Genomic DNA, 15824 nt, shown 5'->3' with positions numbered 1-15824 from the left:
AGGGAAAGGACATTAAGATTCATGTCTCTGCCATCTCAGCTCATTGCAATACTGAGCCACCCCTCTTCTCTCACCCTCTGGTCAAAGAGTTCCAGAGAGGAGCCAAAAATTTAAGATATCCGAGGAGAGCTCTCACTCCAGCCTGGGTGTTTAACTTTGTACTGGAGAAGGTCACGCTTCTGCCCCTTGTGCCTGCTTCTACAGCAGAGTTAAAGTTCCTCTCTTGGAAAACAGCCTTACTTCTAGCCATCACTTCAGCAAGAAGAGTGTCTGAGTTGCAGGCCCTTATGGCTGTGGAACCCCTTCATCATCTTCCATGCGGACAGGGTTTCTCTCTGCACTAACCCATCATTTATGCCCAAGGTGGTATCTAGTGTGGCTTTGAACCAATCCAGCCATTTACCAAACATTTTCCCTAATCCTCAGGATAAATGTGAAAGGATCCTGCACTCCTTGGACGTGCACAGGCAGCTTATGTTCTACCTTGACAGGACTAAACCTTTCAGGAAATCTGACCAGCTGCTAGTCAGCTTTGCTGCAGGGGCTTCAAAGCAAACCATATCCAAATGGATAGCACACTGCATTTCTGCTACAAACACCATGGAAAACCTACCCCACAGGGGATCAGAACCCATTCCACTAGGGCTACCTCAACCCCTCTACAGCATTTCTCAGGGGAGTCCCCACCAGGGATATCCTGGAAGCTGCAACCTCGAGTTCTGTACACACCTTCACCAAGCATTACCACTTGCCTATTTTTTCTAAATCCAGAGCTGGATTTGCTGCAGCAGTCTTACAAGGCCTGCTAGCCAGCCCTAATACTTCTTGACTGCCTCCACCCTTCCTCAGCTTTGGGAATCTACCCAAGTGTGATAACTGCATGCAACAGTGAAACACAAAGAACATAGTACAGTTGTGTACACTTACCATAAATGTAGATGTTCGAGTGTATTCACTCTTGCAGTCCTGATTACCCTCCCTTCAGCACCCTGACTTTTCTATACTTACTACCTATCCTCTTTTTTGGCCATATTTTATGGCAGTGGTATTTACTTTTTACTGGAGGTCTTCCACACCATCTAATTGCTTCCCATTTTGGGGGCTTCTGACATCTGGGGCAAGAAAACGTGATGTAATGGCGTCGGCTGCATGTTTTATACCTCTGACGACTTGACTTAATGGAAGAAGAGACAGCATCCGACGCAGAAATCCCAAGACTCTGGTATTTGGGCCGACTGAGGGCTACCTGCAGGCAGATAACCCAAGTGTGATGACTGCAACAGTGAATACACTAGAACATCTACGTTTATGGTAAGTGTACACAACTGTACTTTATTTATCCTAATATAAAACTGATGTTGTCAAGAAGGAAGTTAACTCTTTGCATATGATTAGCTGTTGCATAAGATGATACAGTTGTTTTTAGTGTAAAGTCTGCTTTGACTGTTTATAAGTAGAACAGAAGTTGCCACCTAACACACTGCCTTATTAGGTGTCTTAAATGTGTAGTAAACCTGTGACTAATTTTACCCTTTTTTTCTTTTTGCAGAGGTATATTACCTATGACTTCCAGGAACATGTTAAATCACTCGCAGGTTGGACAGGGGATTGGAATGCCAAGCAGAACAAATAGCATAAGCAGCTCAGGGTTAGGTAGTCCAAACAGCAGAAGTTCACCTAGCATAATATGCATGCCAAAGCAGCAACCATCTCGGCAGCCTTTTACAGTAAACAGGTAATTTCCCTTTTGGATTTTTGAGTTAAAAATATATTTCAAATCAGCAAATAGTGCTGTGGCATTCAGGATTTCAATATCTTTGATGACTGATTTCACTCAGGCTCTCAAAGCAAATCACTGTGAGAGTTTAGCATTTATTTTTCACTGTTCGGGGTGGACAAACTGCATTTTAAGAGCTTTTGTTCTTTTAGATGTCACATCCAGGGATTTTTATCTGTTTTATTTTTCATCGTACAGTACACTCTTTCAACTGTCTAGTATTTTTCAGAACATTCCTGACTTTTGTCGTATTTTTGATGCCCCTAACATTTTTGATTTTCTGTTAAGTCATTGTGGATTAGTCAGTCAATAATGCCAGGCATTTGTTTTGTACTTCTTACTGTTCAGATGATACCTGTTGATGCAGAACGTGTTAACTTTTTAAGTGGGTTAGAGTAACATTTAAAAACTCAAAAGGAAAATTAACTACCGGAGACGGAGTAAATCTAGATACCAGCCAAAAAACACAAGTTCAAAACACCAAAATGGTACCCGGAAAGTACAGCAGGCAAATTCAGTTATAGGCTGAAGACCACATCTTTCACAAATAGTCTTTTATTAAAACAGAATAAGCGCTTTCACAGTAACAGTCCACTGCTCTTTCGTCAGATGAAATAAGATAGCAGAGAATCATTGTTAAGTAGTCCTATCTAGCCAATCAGTAAAGCATACTATAACATGCCCCTGCAACACATAATAAAATCGTGACACCTATAAAATATCTACATAAAAACTATATTGATAAGGATAATTTTTATATAAATTTACATATATATAAGTCACACAGACACATCAATACAAATATATGAAAAATAGACATTTCCATCTATCTAAACAGTCTCCTTGCTTTTAAAATAGGCTTTAATGGGACCTGGCCATTAAGACCTTACCCTTTATATGATTGCATCCTGAGGATTCACTGTGACTCCACCCTCTCAGTAAAATTGCGTACATCTCCCATCCTTGGGGATTCATATGTCCTATCTATAACTCGAAACCTAAATGTATGATGCTCACCTTCTAGCATAATATGTTTAGCCAATGCATTATTCTCATATTTAATTCTTATTGAATAAAGGTGCTCCCTTAGTCTGTCACTTAGCCTACGATTACATTTCCCTATGTAGAATGCAAAACATTCTACACAGTGAGCCAAATAAATTACATCTTTAGTATTGCAGTCTGCCTGCACCTTATAATAAAACCTACATCCATCATTATGACTAATAAAACTGCTGTCTGTTTCAATATACTCACAGAAATTGCATTTGCCACAGGGGTCGTACCTTGAAAACTAGGACACTCATCAACACTCTCATATTTATCTGGATAGCATAATAGCTGCTTGAGATTCTTTTTATTGTTATACCTAAACTTAGGTCTATCTCCCACTACTGCTCTGATTCTATCATCAGTAAGGAGTACAGGCCAGTGTTTCCTAAATATATCCATAATATTATTAATATCAGTATTAAATTGTACTGGTATAGTTATTGAATCAGGTAGTCTATTTCTTATTCCTAATTGGTCACTGGGTCTGCCAAAATACGTTTTTGCCCTACTCGAGCGCAATTCAGTACTGGCATGTATCCCTAGATCTATCTCTCTTCTTATAGCCTCTCTTACTGAATTGTTTTCTCAGTTTATCCATTTCATCCTTAAACAACTAATGGTAAAGACGGACAACACCACTGTTATGTGGTACATAAACAAGCTGGGGGATACACATTCTTACCCCCTCTGCAGACTAGCCATGGCATTGTGGAACACAGCCTTGAGCTACCAAGTGCACCTACAAGCTCAATTCCTGCAGGAAAATTAAATACATTGGCAGACGGACTAAGCAGAAACCTCATGGACCCACGAGTGGAAACTGGAACCAAGGATTTTCAACATGTTAACAAGCAAATGGGGGAGCCCAGATATAGACCTGTTTGCCTCTCCCCAAAACTACCAATTGGACAAATTTGCACAAGAACTCCCCACAAACAAGCCTGGAAAGTGGATGCTTTGTCCTTCAGCTGGAAAAACCTATCGGTCTATGCCCCCCCCCCCCCTGCCTCTGCTCTCCAAAGTACTACTAAAAATCTAACAGGACAAACCAATGATGATTTTGATTGCTAAAGACTGGCCGTGCCAACACTGGTACCCCCTCCTGCGCAGTGTGTCACAGTTATCCCCATGGCACTTGCCTTAGATTCCTTCCCTGTTATCTTAGTAGGAGAACCAGATTCTGCACCCTCAGCTTCTAACACTGAATCTTGCAGCCTGGCTAATTACATAATCTCTCCTTTACCATCCCTCAGTAAACCTGTGATGGATATCATTTTAGAGGCAAGGAGGCCTAGTATTAGAAAATCTTATGCTGAAAAATGGAAAAGATTCTATGCCTGGAACCAATCTCAAGGGATGAGCACAGCAGCACCCAATTTACCTCAGATTTTACAATACTTAACTGAGATGCTTCACAAGAGCCTGTCTTTTTCCTCCATTAAAATCCACGCCTCAGCCATTTCAGCTCATTATAACACAGAACCTCCACTCTTCTCTCATCCACTGCTCAAGCAGTTCCTCAGAGGGGCCAAAAATTTAAGACCACCCAGGAGAGCTCCAACCCCAGCCTGGGACCTTAACCTTGTTTTTGATAAACTCACTCTACCTCCTTCCGAGCCAGCTGCTACTGCAGACTTAAAATTTCTTTCTTGGAAAATAGCTTTCCTTTTAGCAATCACTTCAGCTAGAAGGGTATCTGAATTACAGGCCCTTATGGCAGTGGAGCCTTTCATCATCTTTCATGCGGACAGGGTGTCCCTCAGAACCAATCCATCCTTCATGCCCAAGATGGTATCCAGTGTGGCTCTTAATCAGTCCATTCATATACCAACCTTCTTTCCCAATCCACAGACTAAAGGGGAATGGATACTGCATTCCTTAGATGTGCACAGACGACTTAGATTCTACTTGGACAGAACTAAACCTCAAAGGAAATCTGAACAACTGCTGGTAGCATTTCCTACAGGGGCAGAAGGAAGGCTATTTCAAAGTAAACCATTTCTAAATGGATAGACCATTGCATTATTTTCTGCTATAAGCACCATGGAAAACCTATCCCCCAGGGGATCAGGGCTGCATCTACCTCTACAGTCTTTCTCAGAGGCGTCCCTACCAGGGACATCCTAGAAGATGCTACATGGAGTTATGTACATACTTTCACCAAGCATTATCATTTGCCGATTTTCTCTAAATCCACAGCTGACTTTTCCACTGAAGTCTTGCAGGGCCTTATAGCTGGTCCTAATGCTATCTGAATTCCTCCTCCCAACCATAGCTTTGGGAATCTACCCAAATGTAATGACTGCAACAGTGAAACACAAAGAACATAGTACAGTTGTGTACACTTACCATAAATGTAGATGCTAGAGTGTTTTCACTGTTGTAGTCCTGTTTACCCTCCCTCCAGCCCCCTTACTTCTTGTGGCTATACCTCTACTCTCCTTTACTATGCTCAGAGGCTTTTTGTATTTGCTTTTTTGTTGGAGGTATAACCTTTATATTTATAGATGTTAAGTTGTCTATCTCGCCTTCATTCTTGCTGGTTGGGTTCAGAGCCGATCCTCGGCTCCGACTCGGCCATCTTCAAAAGCTCGAGAGCTGCTTACTGGCTCGAGGCCCCCTATATCCCTTGATGCCTGGAGCTAGATACCCAGATCTCGTTTGCCGCTTTAGCTACAAGGTTGCGTTTACTGGCTCAGGTCGTATATTTTTCACTTTATTACTATATATTAGGGTTTATTGTATATTATTGGTTTAAATATTTACTGTTTTTCTCATAGTTGTAGGTATTCCTAGTGTTTAATCCCCCCTTGAAAACTCGTTTTCTTATTAGAGAGTCCCCCCCCCTCCCCCCTTCTTCCGTTAGGGTAGGCCGTTTTAGTTAGAGACTTATCTTTAACATTGTAAATTCTTTCTATAAAAATTGTAGTATCTGTAGGTTAGTTTTAGACTATCTTATACTATTTTTGTGTGTGTGCTGTTTGGGTGTGGTAACTTGTGTGGACTGTGTGTGTTTTTTTCTAGTTACCAATTCCCCCTTGGTACTCTTTATTAGTATTGTGCCTTTCCTTTACAGGAATGTCTAAAGACACTAAAGTGTCTGGATTCAAGAAGTGTGACTCATGCTGTCAGAAAATGTCACTGACAGATGGTCACACTTCTTGTGTCTACTGCTTGGGCTCCCTACACCTGCAGGACTCTTGTTCGGTGTGTCACGCCTTTAGTCCAAGAGTCCTGCAGGAGTGTAGGAATAAGCTTATCCTTAGGGGTTTGCTTAAACCTGAAGGATCACCGGCAAAGACTCAGTCAGTGAAACCTTCTAGGCCATCAAAGCCGTCGGCTCCCAGCTCGGAGCCGTCGCCGGGTATAGCTTCTGCTTCAACTTCGGTTCTGGCTGGAACCGAAGTACCTATCTCTACGTCAACTTCGGCTCCGGCTGGATCCGAAGTACCTATTTCCCAGTCGGGTCGGAACCTTCAGGGAGTCGAAAATGCTCCAGGTCACCATCCTTGGAGTCAATACACTCGGCTCCAGGGTCTCCCTTATTGCAATCTGAGCGGAGTCATCGATCCCACTCTTCTCGGTCATTTAGGCTATCTGACCATGATTTGGCGAGAGTGGTGAGCAGGCTTTTAAAGTCGCAGACCCTGGCCAAAATGCTATCCAGCCCCCCTCATCAGGGTTCGGCTCTAACTGTTTCTACAATAGTTCCTCCTTCGACTCATCCCTTGAGTTCGGAGCCGGAGCATGCTGTGGCTGGAACCGTGGGTCCGTCGGCACCGATACCTCCCCTTTCGGTTCTGTCATCGGCTCCGATCTCTTCCATGGTGCTGTCCTTGGAGGGATCTGGGCGCCGGGACTCCCTCGACCACTCCGAGGGGGCGAGTGGCATCGGACCCTTGTCCGACCCCGTTCTCCCTCTCGGAGCTTCGGCGCAGGTGAGTTCGGCTCCTACATCGGCTTCGGAGCCGTCTCTCTCGGTGCCAGGAAGGATTCCGGTCTCGCCAGAGCCTTCTCCGGTATCGGGAAGGGATGCCTTCGAGGTCATGAGGAGTGTGCTGGCATCTGAGTCAGCCTCACGGTCCGCCCCATCGGCTCCTCCCCCCATGGTGCCTGCTCCTGCCTCTGACCCTCCTACAGACCCCAAGTGTGGGGAAAAAGCGCTCCAGGGCACCCCATTGGGTGTATCTTCTTCTTCCGAGGCCTCCCCCGTTCATTCAGAGGAGCCCCCTCGAAAGAGGAAATGCAAGAGGAAGCATGTAGACTCACCTGAGTCTGTCACTTCAGATACCGACTTGGAGGAGTCGGAAGGGTCCCCGAGATCCCCCTCTGAGGACGTCTCCTTCTCAGACATCCTTGAAATCCTTAGGCAGAGGGGGAACTGGACTACCCTTAACCCTTCTGAGGATGAGTCGGTATTCCTGGACGCGTTTAGTTCCCGACCCTCCACCTCCTGGGTGTCTCCGCCTTTCGATCCACTGATGTCGGTGGTGGCTCGAAAGGCGTGGTCAGCTCCAGACACAATGGAACCAACTCCCCGCAGGCCCACAAAATTCATCACTGCCCCTCAGGACAAGCAATTTCTGATCAAGGGTGTTCCCATTGATGCCATGGTGGCAGCAGTGGCCACTAAAAAGGAGTTGGCTGAAACTTCTTCATCTGTCCATCCCCCTAACAAGGAGTCTAGGACGATGGACAGATATGGGAGGTGGATGTTTTCCTCAGCGACCTTTTCCATGAAGTCTCTGAACTATTTGTGCCATTTTACCCGCCTTCAAAGGGATCTCCTTAAAGACTTAGGAGATACCCTTCAAGATCCATCAGCTTCGGGGGTTCAGGCTAAGATTGCCTCCCAGCTGGCAACTCTAAATTCTGTAGTAAACTCCTCCATGCGGCTCATCTCTTATGCAGTCGATGGAGCGAGTAGGGCCGCAGGCACAGGTGTGGCTTTGAGGAGACACGCTTGGATGCGGCTATGCAACTTTGCGGAACCCTTCAGGGCATCTTTCACCAACACCCCCTTTGGTGGTTCTGCTCTGTTTGTACCACAGATGAAGGATACCCTTACCAGGTGTGAGCAGGAAGGCAAGGCTCTTTCTGCCGTTGGAGTCTGTTTTTCCACTCCTTCAAGACCGTATCCCAAGGGTCAGAAGAGTGGGAAAATGTGGTTCCGAAAGTCCCAGGGAGCCATGCCTGACACACGTGGAGAGTTCTCCTCCAGGAGCAGAGGAGGGAACAACAATAGATGCCGCCCTAGGGGCAGAGGGGGTCTGCAAAATCAGGGCCAAAGAGAATCTTTCTCTGACAAGCCCTTCCAGCATCCCTGAAGTGCTGCCCGACTGTCCACCTTCGGAGGCAGTCGGGGGAAGATTATCGCTGTACCCAAAAGCCTGGCAAAGTATAACACAAGACAAATGGGTACTTTCTATAATATCCGAAGGCTACAAAATCCCCTTCTTTCGCACTCCACTCCTTTCCAGCAAGTCCCTTCCAGATGTTCCACCCAATCTAAGGGATCAGGCAGTTCAAGAAATTTCAAAACTGCTAAGGAAAAGAGCCATCCGATCAGTCCCAGCAGACCAACAAGGATCCGGAATTTACTCAAGGTTCTTCTTGGTACCAAAAAAGACAGGGGACTGGAGACCCATTCTGGATCTCAGCAGACTAAACAGGTCTGTGCAAAGAACGAAGTTCCGGATGGTCACGCTACAGTCCATTTTACCCTTTCTGGGTCAGGACAATTGGATGTGCTCCATAGATCTTCAGGACGTGTACTACCATTTCAAAATGCACAGACGCTCCAGAAGATTCCTCCGCTTCCGGGTGGGAGCCAGTCATTATCAGTACAGAGGACTGCCCTTTGGTCTCACCACAGCCCCCAAGGTGTTCACCAAATGTTTGGCAGTAGTAACCACTCACTTGAGACGGCAAGGATTCCAGGTGTTTCCATATTTAGACGACTGGCTCTTTACTGCAACCACCAGGCATCACCTGCTGCAAGCCAGAGACTACACCATCCGAACGTGCTCTACTCTAGGCATCACAATAAATTTCGAAAAGTCTGCATTGTCTCCTTGTCAATCTATTACCTTTATAGGTGCAAACTTAAACACAAAGGACATGTCAGCCACTCTCCCAGTATACAGAGTGTTTAACCATTCAACAGCATGTCCAGGTCTTCTTAGGATGCAAAAGGATTCAGGCCAGATCCGTCCTAAACATGTTGGGTCTCATGGCAGCGGCTATAATACTAGTCCCCCTTGCACGTTTTCACATGAGGATTCTTCAGTGGATGATGTTCACGCAATGATCCTTCCAGCAACTCCCATTGTCTCTCAAGATTTTGATCACTCAGTCATGCAAAAACCAACTTGTTTGGTGGATGGTTTCCCTATCATTACACCATGGCAGACCATTTGTTCTTCCTCCTCCAGTAGCTACGGTGACCACGGACGCCTCCCTGATGGGGTGGGGTGGGCATTTTCAGGGCAGAACAGTCCAAGGCACCTGGCAGCCTCACGAGTACCATCTACATATCAATGTCTTGGAGATGAGAGCCGTGCTTTTAGCGTTGCAAGCTCTTCAGGACTCTCTTCCCACCGGGACTATTGCAATTCACACAGACAATATGTTAGTGGTATGGTACATCAACAAGCAGGGCGGAACCAAGTCATATCCCTTATGTCGAGAAGCACTCAGACTTGGGCAGTGGGCGATCTCTTCCCAACGGTTTCTGATAGCAGCGCACATCCCTGGGAAGTCCAGCGTTATAGCAGACAGGCTGAGCAGAGCAATTCTCATGCCTCACGAGTGGTCTCTCAATCAGACTGTGGCGGACAAAATCTTCCGCAAATGGGGTCAGCCTTGCTGCGTCCTTTTTGCCACCCCCTTCAACAGCAAGTGCCTCTCTCTCCTCGGACACTTCCCCAGAGATGCTGTTGTTCACGATTGGCCTCAGGGACGACTTTATGCATTCCCTCCGTTTCCCCTGATTCCCGAACTAATTCAGAAGGCTACCACATTGGGATGTAAAATTATCCTCATTGCCCCTTACTGGCCTCTACAAATCTGGTTCCCTTTCCTGCATCATCACCTTCTGGAGCAGCCCTGGACCCAATTCCAGACTACCTGATCCATCAGTCGGGCAGGCTGCACCAATCTCTTCATTCTCTCCAGCTCACAGCTTGGTTTCTCCACTTCCGACATTAGCCAGGCTTCCTAACATTTCCCATTCGGTGCGTGAAATCATAAGTCCACCACTAGAAAAACTTATGCTAGTAAGTGGAAATGTTTTTCCTTATGGGCAGAGACCAAGAACATAGACCCTTTTTCAGCCCCTGTGCACTCTGTTTTAGAATTTCTAGCAGAACTTTTTCGAACTGGATCCTCTTCTGCCACGATTAGAGTTCAGCTAGCTGCAATTTCAAATTTTCATAAGGGCCTATCTGATTCAAGCATCATGTCCCATAAGCTTTGTAAAGCCTTTCTTAAAGGGACCACTCTACTCAGGCCCCCAGTAAGGGATCCCCCGCCTCCGTGGGATCTAAATTTGATTTTATTTTCCCTAATACTACCCCCCCCTTTGAACGAGTAGCTTCTTGCTCCTTGAAGTTTCTTTCTTGGAAAACCCTTCTTCTGGTTGCAGTTACGTCGGCTAGAAGAGTTTCTGAACTTCAGGCTCTTTGTGTTCGTCCTCCTTACTTAGTTTTTCACAAAGATAGAGTTTCTCTTCGGACTTAATCCTTCCTTTCTTCCAAAGGTTACTTCTGATTATAATTTGAATCAGTCCATTGAACTACTTGTGTTCTTTCCAAATTATTCCAACAAGGCGGAATGCAAGTTACATCAGCTGGACGTTCATAGACAATTACGCTTTTACCTGCATAGAACCAAGCAAACCAGAAAATCAGACCAGTTGTTCCTGTCCTACTCTGAGGGAAAGCAAGACTTACCGGTGTCAAAAGTCACCTTATCTAAATAGTTGACTTGTACTATTACTTTTATTTATCAGTTAAGAAAAAAAGAGCTCCCTGCTAAACCCAAAGGTCACTCCACCAGAGCTCTAGCTACTTCTGTGGCTTTTCAAGCCAGATTTCCAATGGAAACTATTTGTGCGGCAGCTACATGGGCTAATCCACATACCTTCATTTTGCATTATAAACTGGATGTGGCCTCCAGAAGCAGAGCTGATTTTGGTTCCACTGTTCTGAAGAGTCTGTTCCGATGAGCCACCCAGGATTGAGGTGCTAGGGACGCTGTCCCAGCCAGCAAGAATGAAGGCGAGATAGACAACTTAACATAAAGAAGATGTCCTTCAAGGATGCATCTGCAGTCATAACAAATGGGTTGTCCTGTCGTCAGGCAGCCCTTCGGTCAGCCGGATTCCAAAGTCTGGGTCCGGCTTCGGCTGATGTCGCACTTCACCCAACGTCATCTCTGCTGGTCTTCGGGTATAAAGGCATCAGCCGACGCCATTTTCCTCAGTCTTTCTTGCCGCGTGGCGCCCGAAGCAGAAGCTGTTCGCAAGTGCCGGTCGGTCAGATCCACAGATTACTACTACCGAATACTACTTCGAAGACTTCTAAAAAGCTAAGTACCCCGTTGGGGACTCTTTCTTGCCTCAGCCGATGTCAGAAAAAGTAAATAACTGTTTAACTTGTGGGAAACAAATACCTCATAAAGATTTCCACTCTTACTGCCTACCTTGTTTAGGCCCAGACCACGACGTAGCAGCCTGTTTAGCCTGTGCTTCCTTCAACCGACGAACACTTAGGCGTCGGTCGGAGTTTGCTGAACAGTTTTTCGGCTCAGATTGTGCGTACATTATGCCGTCGGATCCTCCGCCTACCCAAATTGTTAAAACGCAAAGAAAAGACCGACACTCGTGGTCCGCGGTTTCGGCGAAACCACGGTTAAGCAAGCATGAGTGTCTCGGTTTCGGCGAAACCGAAACGGGTCAATCTTCAGCCGAATCCATGACTACTACTGAGGCTCCTGCTACCTTAGTTGAATCGGCCTCTGAAGTTTTGCCTACTACTGTGGTTCCTAGTGAATTATCAGACACCATCCCTTTGGATGTCTCTACCCCAGCACGTGGTGCTGCTAGGCCTCCTACAGCCATGTCTATAAAGGCCTTTGCCAGGGCTAAAGCAGCCAAAACTGTTAAATCAGTGCCTGTTAAGACCCCCTCACATAGGCCCACTTCTAGTTCACAAATGCTTACTCTGGCAGAGGATTTAATCTCCTTAATTAGGGGATCCCAATCTCACCCAGACAGGGCCTCTCAGCCTCCAGAAAAGAGACCTAGAGCAGAGCCCCCAGAGCCAGTGTCCTCTGATGATTCTTCGGATGACTCAGACATTACAGACCAGCCAGAGGCTCCTTTTTCTACTTATGAAGATTCCGATGCTGAAGAATCCATTCCATCTGCCTCTCCACCAGAGGAATTTTCCTTTGGGGAAACCTTACATGCCATGAGAGAACAATTCCAATGGCAGGGACAAGATTTCTCAGATTCAAGAAAAAGGCTTAGGACCTTTCTGCACTTACCACAACATAGGCCCTTAGCTATACCTCCAGTTCTGCCTGTTGTGGATGATGCATTTAATGATGTTTGCACTGCTCCTGATACTTTACCTCCAGCCCCTGCCAAACCAGATAGATTTTACAGGGTGCCAGACACTCATCACCACCTATACAAGGCCCCACTTGCAGATCCTGAGACTATATCCCAGGGGCCTAAGGCAGTAGCTTCGACCTCAGCAAAAAACCCTCTCCCTTCTGAAAGGGAATCCAGGTCCTTAGAAAGATGGGGGAAAAAGTTTACACCTCTGCTACTCTCTCAGCTAGAGCTTTAAACTGTCAGTTTCACATGATCCAATACCAAGAGTTTATGCTTGATCAGTTAACTAAAAAGCTGTCCTCTGATGACTCCTTAGATAAGAAATATGTTTTAGAAATGGTGAATAACATTCAGCAGGTTAGTAACCATTCTTTAAAATGTGGCTATGATGCACTGGAGGCTTCATTTAGATCAGCCATGACTGGCACAGTGATAAGAAGGCATGTATGGTTGAAGGAACAGGTTTTGCCGGATCATGTTAAAGCAAAGCTGTTAGATGCTCCTATGGATAAGGCCAGTCTATTTGGTACACCTGCTCAGCAAGTAATGAAGAAAATGGAAGAGAAGGCAAAATCTGTACAAACAGTTAAGGATTTCTTACAGGTTCAGCCCCCAAGGTTTAGCAGGAACTGGCCTGCCAAAAATTGGTCCTTTCCAGACTCCTCAAAATCTCAAAGAGGCAGGAATAGACGCTCTAGAGGCAGAAATCAATCCAGAGGAGGTGCCTATAGAGGACGCCAGTGGCAAGGCAATAACCAGAGAGGCACAGACACAACCACTGCCACTGCAACAGGACAATCACAGTGACTTGGCTCTGACACCGCCTACCAGGGAGCAAATAGCAGCACCTTTAGGCGGAAAGCTAGCCTTATTTTCGAAAAATTGGCACTATATCACAAAAGACAAGTGGATTTTGCAAACCATAGACCAAGGCTACAGGTTCCACTTCCACACCTTACCAGTAAAAAGAGGAATGCCAAACCTACCTCCAAATCAAAAAACAGAAGCTCTAAAGCAGATAGCTCAATTAACAAAGATGAGAGCTGTGTAAAGAGTACCAATAACACAACAGGGCAAAGGATTCTACTCCAGATTCTTCCTAGTCCAAGAAAAGAGAAAAGTTGGAGACCTATTCTCGACCTGTCCGTCTTAAACACATACATCATTGTACCAAAATTCAAAATGCTGACCCTACAGCAACTTCTTCCCATGCTGGGCAAGGAGTGTTGGCTGGTAACTCTAGATCTCAAGGAGGCATACCTGCACGTCCCCATACGACCAAATTGCAGAAGATACCTCAGATTTCTTGCAGGATCAGAGCATTATCAATTCTCAGCATTGCCCTTTGGCTTATCTACTGCGCCCAGAGTATTCACAAAATGCCTGGCATCAGTAATCGCTCATTGCAGGCTACAGGGAATCCAAATTTATCCATACCTGGACGACTGCCTGTTACAAGCGGACAACAAAAGCAAGCTGACAACAGATTTACAAAGAGTCATTTGCTTACTACAAGCCCTGGGATACACAGTCAATTTAAAAAGTCAAGACTGATACCATCCCAGACAAGAACATTCTTGGGTGCGAATTGGACACAGTAAAACAAATGGCATTCCTAACTGCAGAAAAACAAGCACAACTCCTCTTTACTTCTTGGCATTAACAAAGCAGCACAAACTAACAGCAAGAAAAGTACTGCAGGCCTTGGGCTTCATGGCATCATGCATAATCCTGGTCCCCATGCCAGACTGCATATGAGAAAACTACAGTGGTACCTAAAGAATTTATGGTCTCAACACAGGCACAGCTTAGAAACCGAAATCCCACTAATCCCATGCCTGAAACAAGAGTTCCTATGGTGGGCTCAAGCATGCCAGTCAAACCCAGGCTTGCCCTTCCACAACTTTCAAGCAAACCAAACCATCACAACGGACGACTCAGACCTAGGCTGGGGGGCGCACATGTTGGACAAGTGCATACAAGGATTGTGGACTCCAGACCAGCTGCACCTGCACATAAACCAAAAGAAATGCTGTCAGTAAAACTAGCAATCCAGAAATTCAAACCATTCCTCAAAGAAGGCCATTTAATGATAAGGACAGACAACACCACAGTCATGTGGTACATCAACAAACAGGGAGGCACTCATTCATACCCCTATGCAGAATGACTCTGGACCTTTGGAATATGGCTCTGAGCTACAACATCCAGTTACAGGCAATATTTGTGCCGGAAAAGAAAACACCCTAGCAGACATGTTAAGCAGAACCACCTCGGATGCTCACGAATGGATGCTACACCCGGACATCTTCAAGGCCATCACAAAGAAATGGGGAATGCCACAAATAGACCTATTCGCATCCCCACTCAATCACCAGCTCAAAAAATTCTGCACAAGGACATGCCACCCACTAGCATGGAAGGTGGACTCTCTATCCTTCAGTTGGAAAGGCCTGACAGCATATGCATTTCCACCTCTTCCTTTGATGCACAAGGTACTACTGAAAATCAAAAAGGAACGTCCAAGGATAATTCTGATAGCTCCGAATTGGCCAAGACAACACTGGTATCCTTTGCTGAGGAGAATGTCTCGGGAGAATGTGGCCAATACCCCTGATGCCTTTGATGTTAACTCAGAACAACTACAACATCATGCACCCAAACCTAAAAACCTTGCAACTGACTGCCTGGAACATCACATAACAGCAACTAACCCAGACTTATCCCAAAGGGTTAAAGACATTATCCTTGAAGCCCGCAGACCTTCAACAAGAAGGAACTATGCAGGAAAATGGAAAAGGTTTGTCATTTGGAGTACTGAAAGAGGAAAAGATGTCTCGAACATAGATATTGCTAACATCCTGGAGTACTTGGCAGAGCTTCTACATACGGGCCTGTCCTATTCCTCCATCAAGATACATGCATCAGCTATTTCCGCAGAATACAGCTTTGATCCACCTGTCTTTTCGCATCCTCTACTCAGGCAATTCCTCAGAGGGATCAAGAATGTAAAACCTCCTAGGAAACCACCATTACCAGCATGGGACTTGAACTTTGTGCTAGAAAAATTGACACTCCCTCCATTTGAACCAGCAGCAACAGCAGATCTTCAACACCTATCATGGAAAACTGCCTTCCTACTGGCAATTACTTCAGCAAGGAGGGTTTCGGAACTACAGGCCTTAATGGCAGTACAACCCTTCCTAATCTTCCATCAAGATAGAGTGTCCATGAGAATTAATCCTACATTTATGCCTAAGGTGGTATCCAGAGTGTCTTTAAACCAGGCAGTCCACCTACCTACCTTCTTTCCCAATCCACAGAACATTGGGGAAAGGCTGCTGCATACCTTGGATGTACATAGACAGTTAC

At 45.6% G+C, this 15824-nt stretch overlaps 1 protein-coding gene across 2 annotated transcripts in view; it reads left to right on the top strand.

The window, feature by feature from the left end:
- Positions 1-15824, top strand: part of CNOT2 (CCR4-NOT transcription complex subunit 2) — a 2080381-nt gene that overhangs the window by 431983 nt on the left and 1632574 nt on the right. For both annotated transcript variants that reach the window (XM_044087993.1, XM_044087992.1), the window contains exon 4: positions 1550-1735. In XM_044087993.1, coding sequence (XP_043943928.1) covers positions 1550-1735 — 186 coding nt within the window. The remainder of the gene's footprint in view (positions 1-1549; positions 1736-15824) is intronic.

Source organism: Protopterus annectens, chromosome 11.part0 (genome assembly GCF_019279795.1).
Source record: "Protopterus annectens isolate FY-2018-M chromosome 11.part0, PAN1.0, whole genome shotgun sequence".
Taxonomy (NCBI): Eukaryota; Metazoa; Chordata; order Ceratodontiformes; family Protopteridae; genus Protopterus; species Protopterus annectens.
This window is presented reverse-complemented; position numbering and strand designations above follow the sequence as displayed.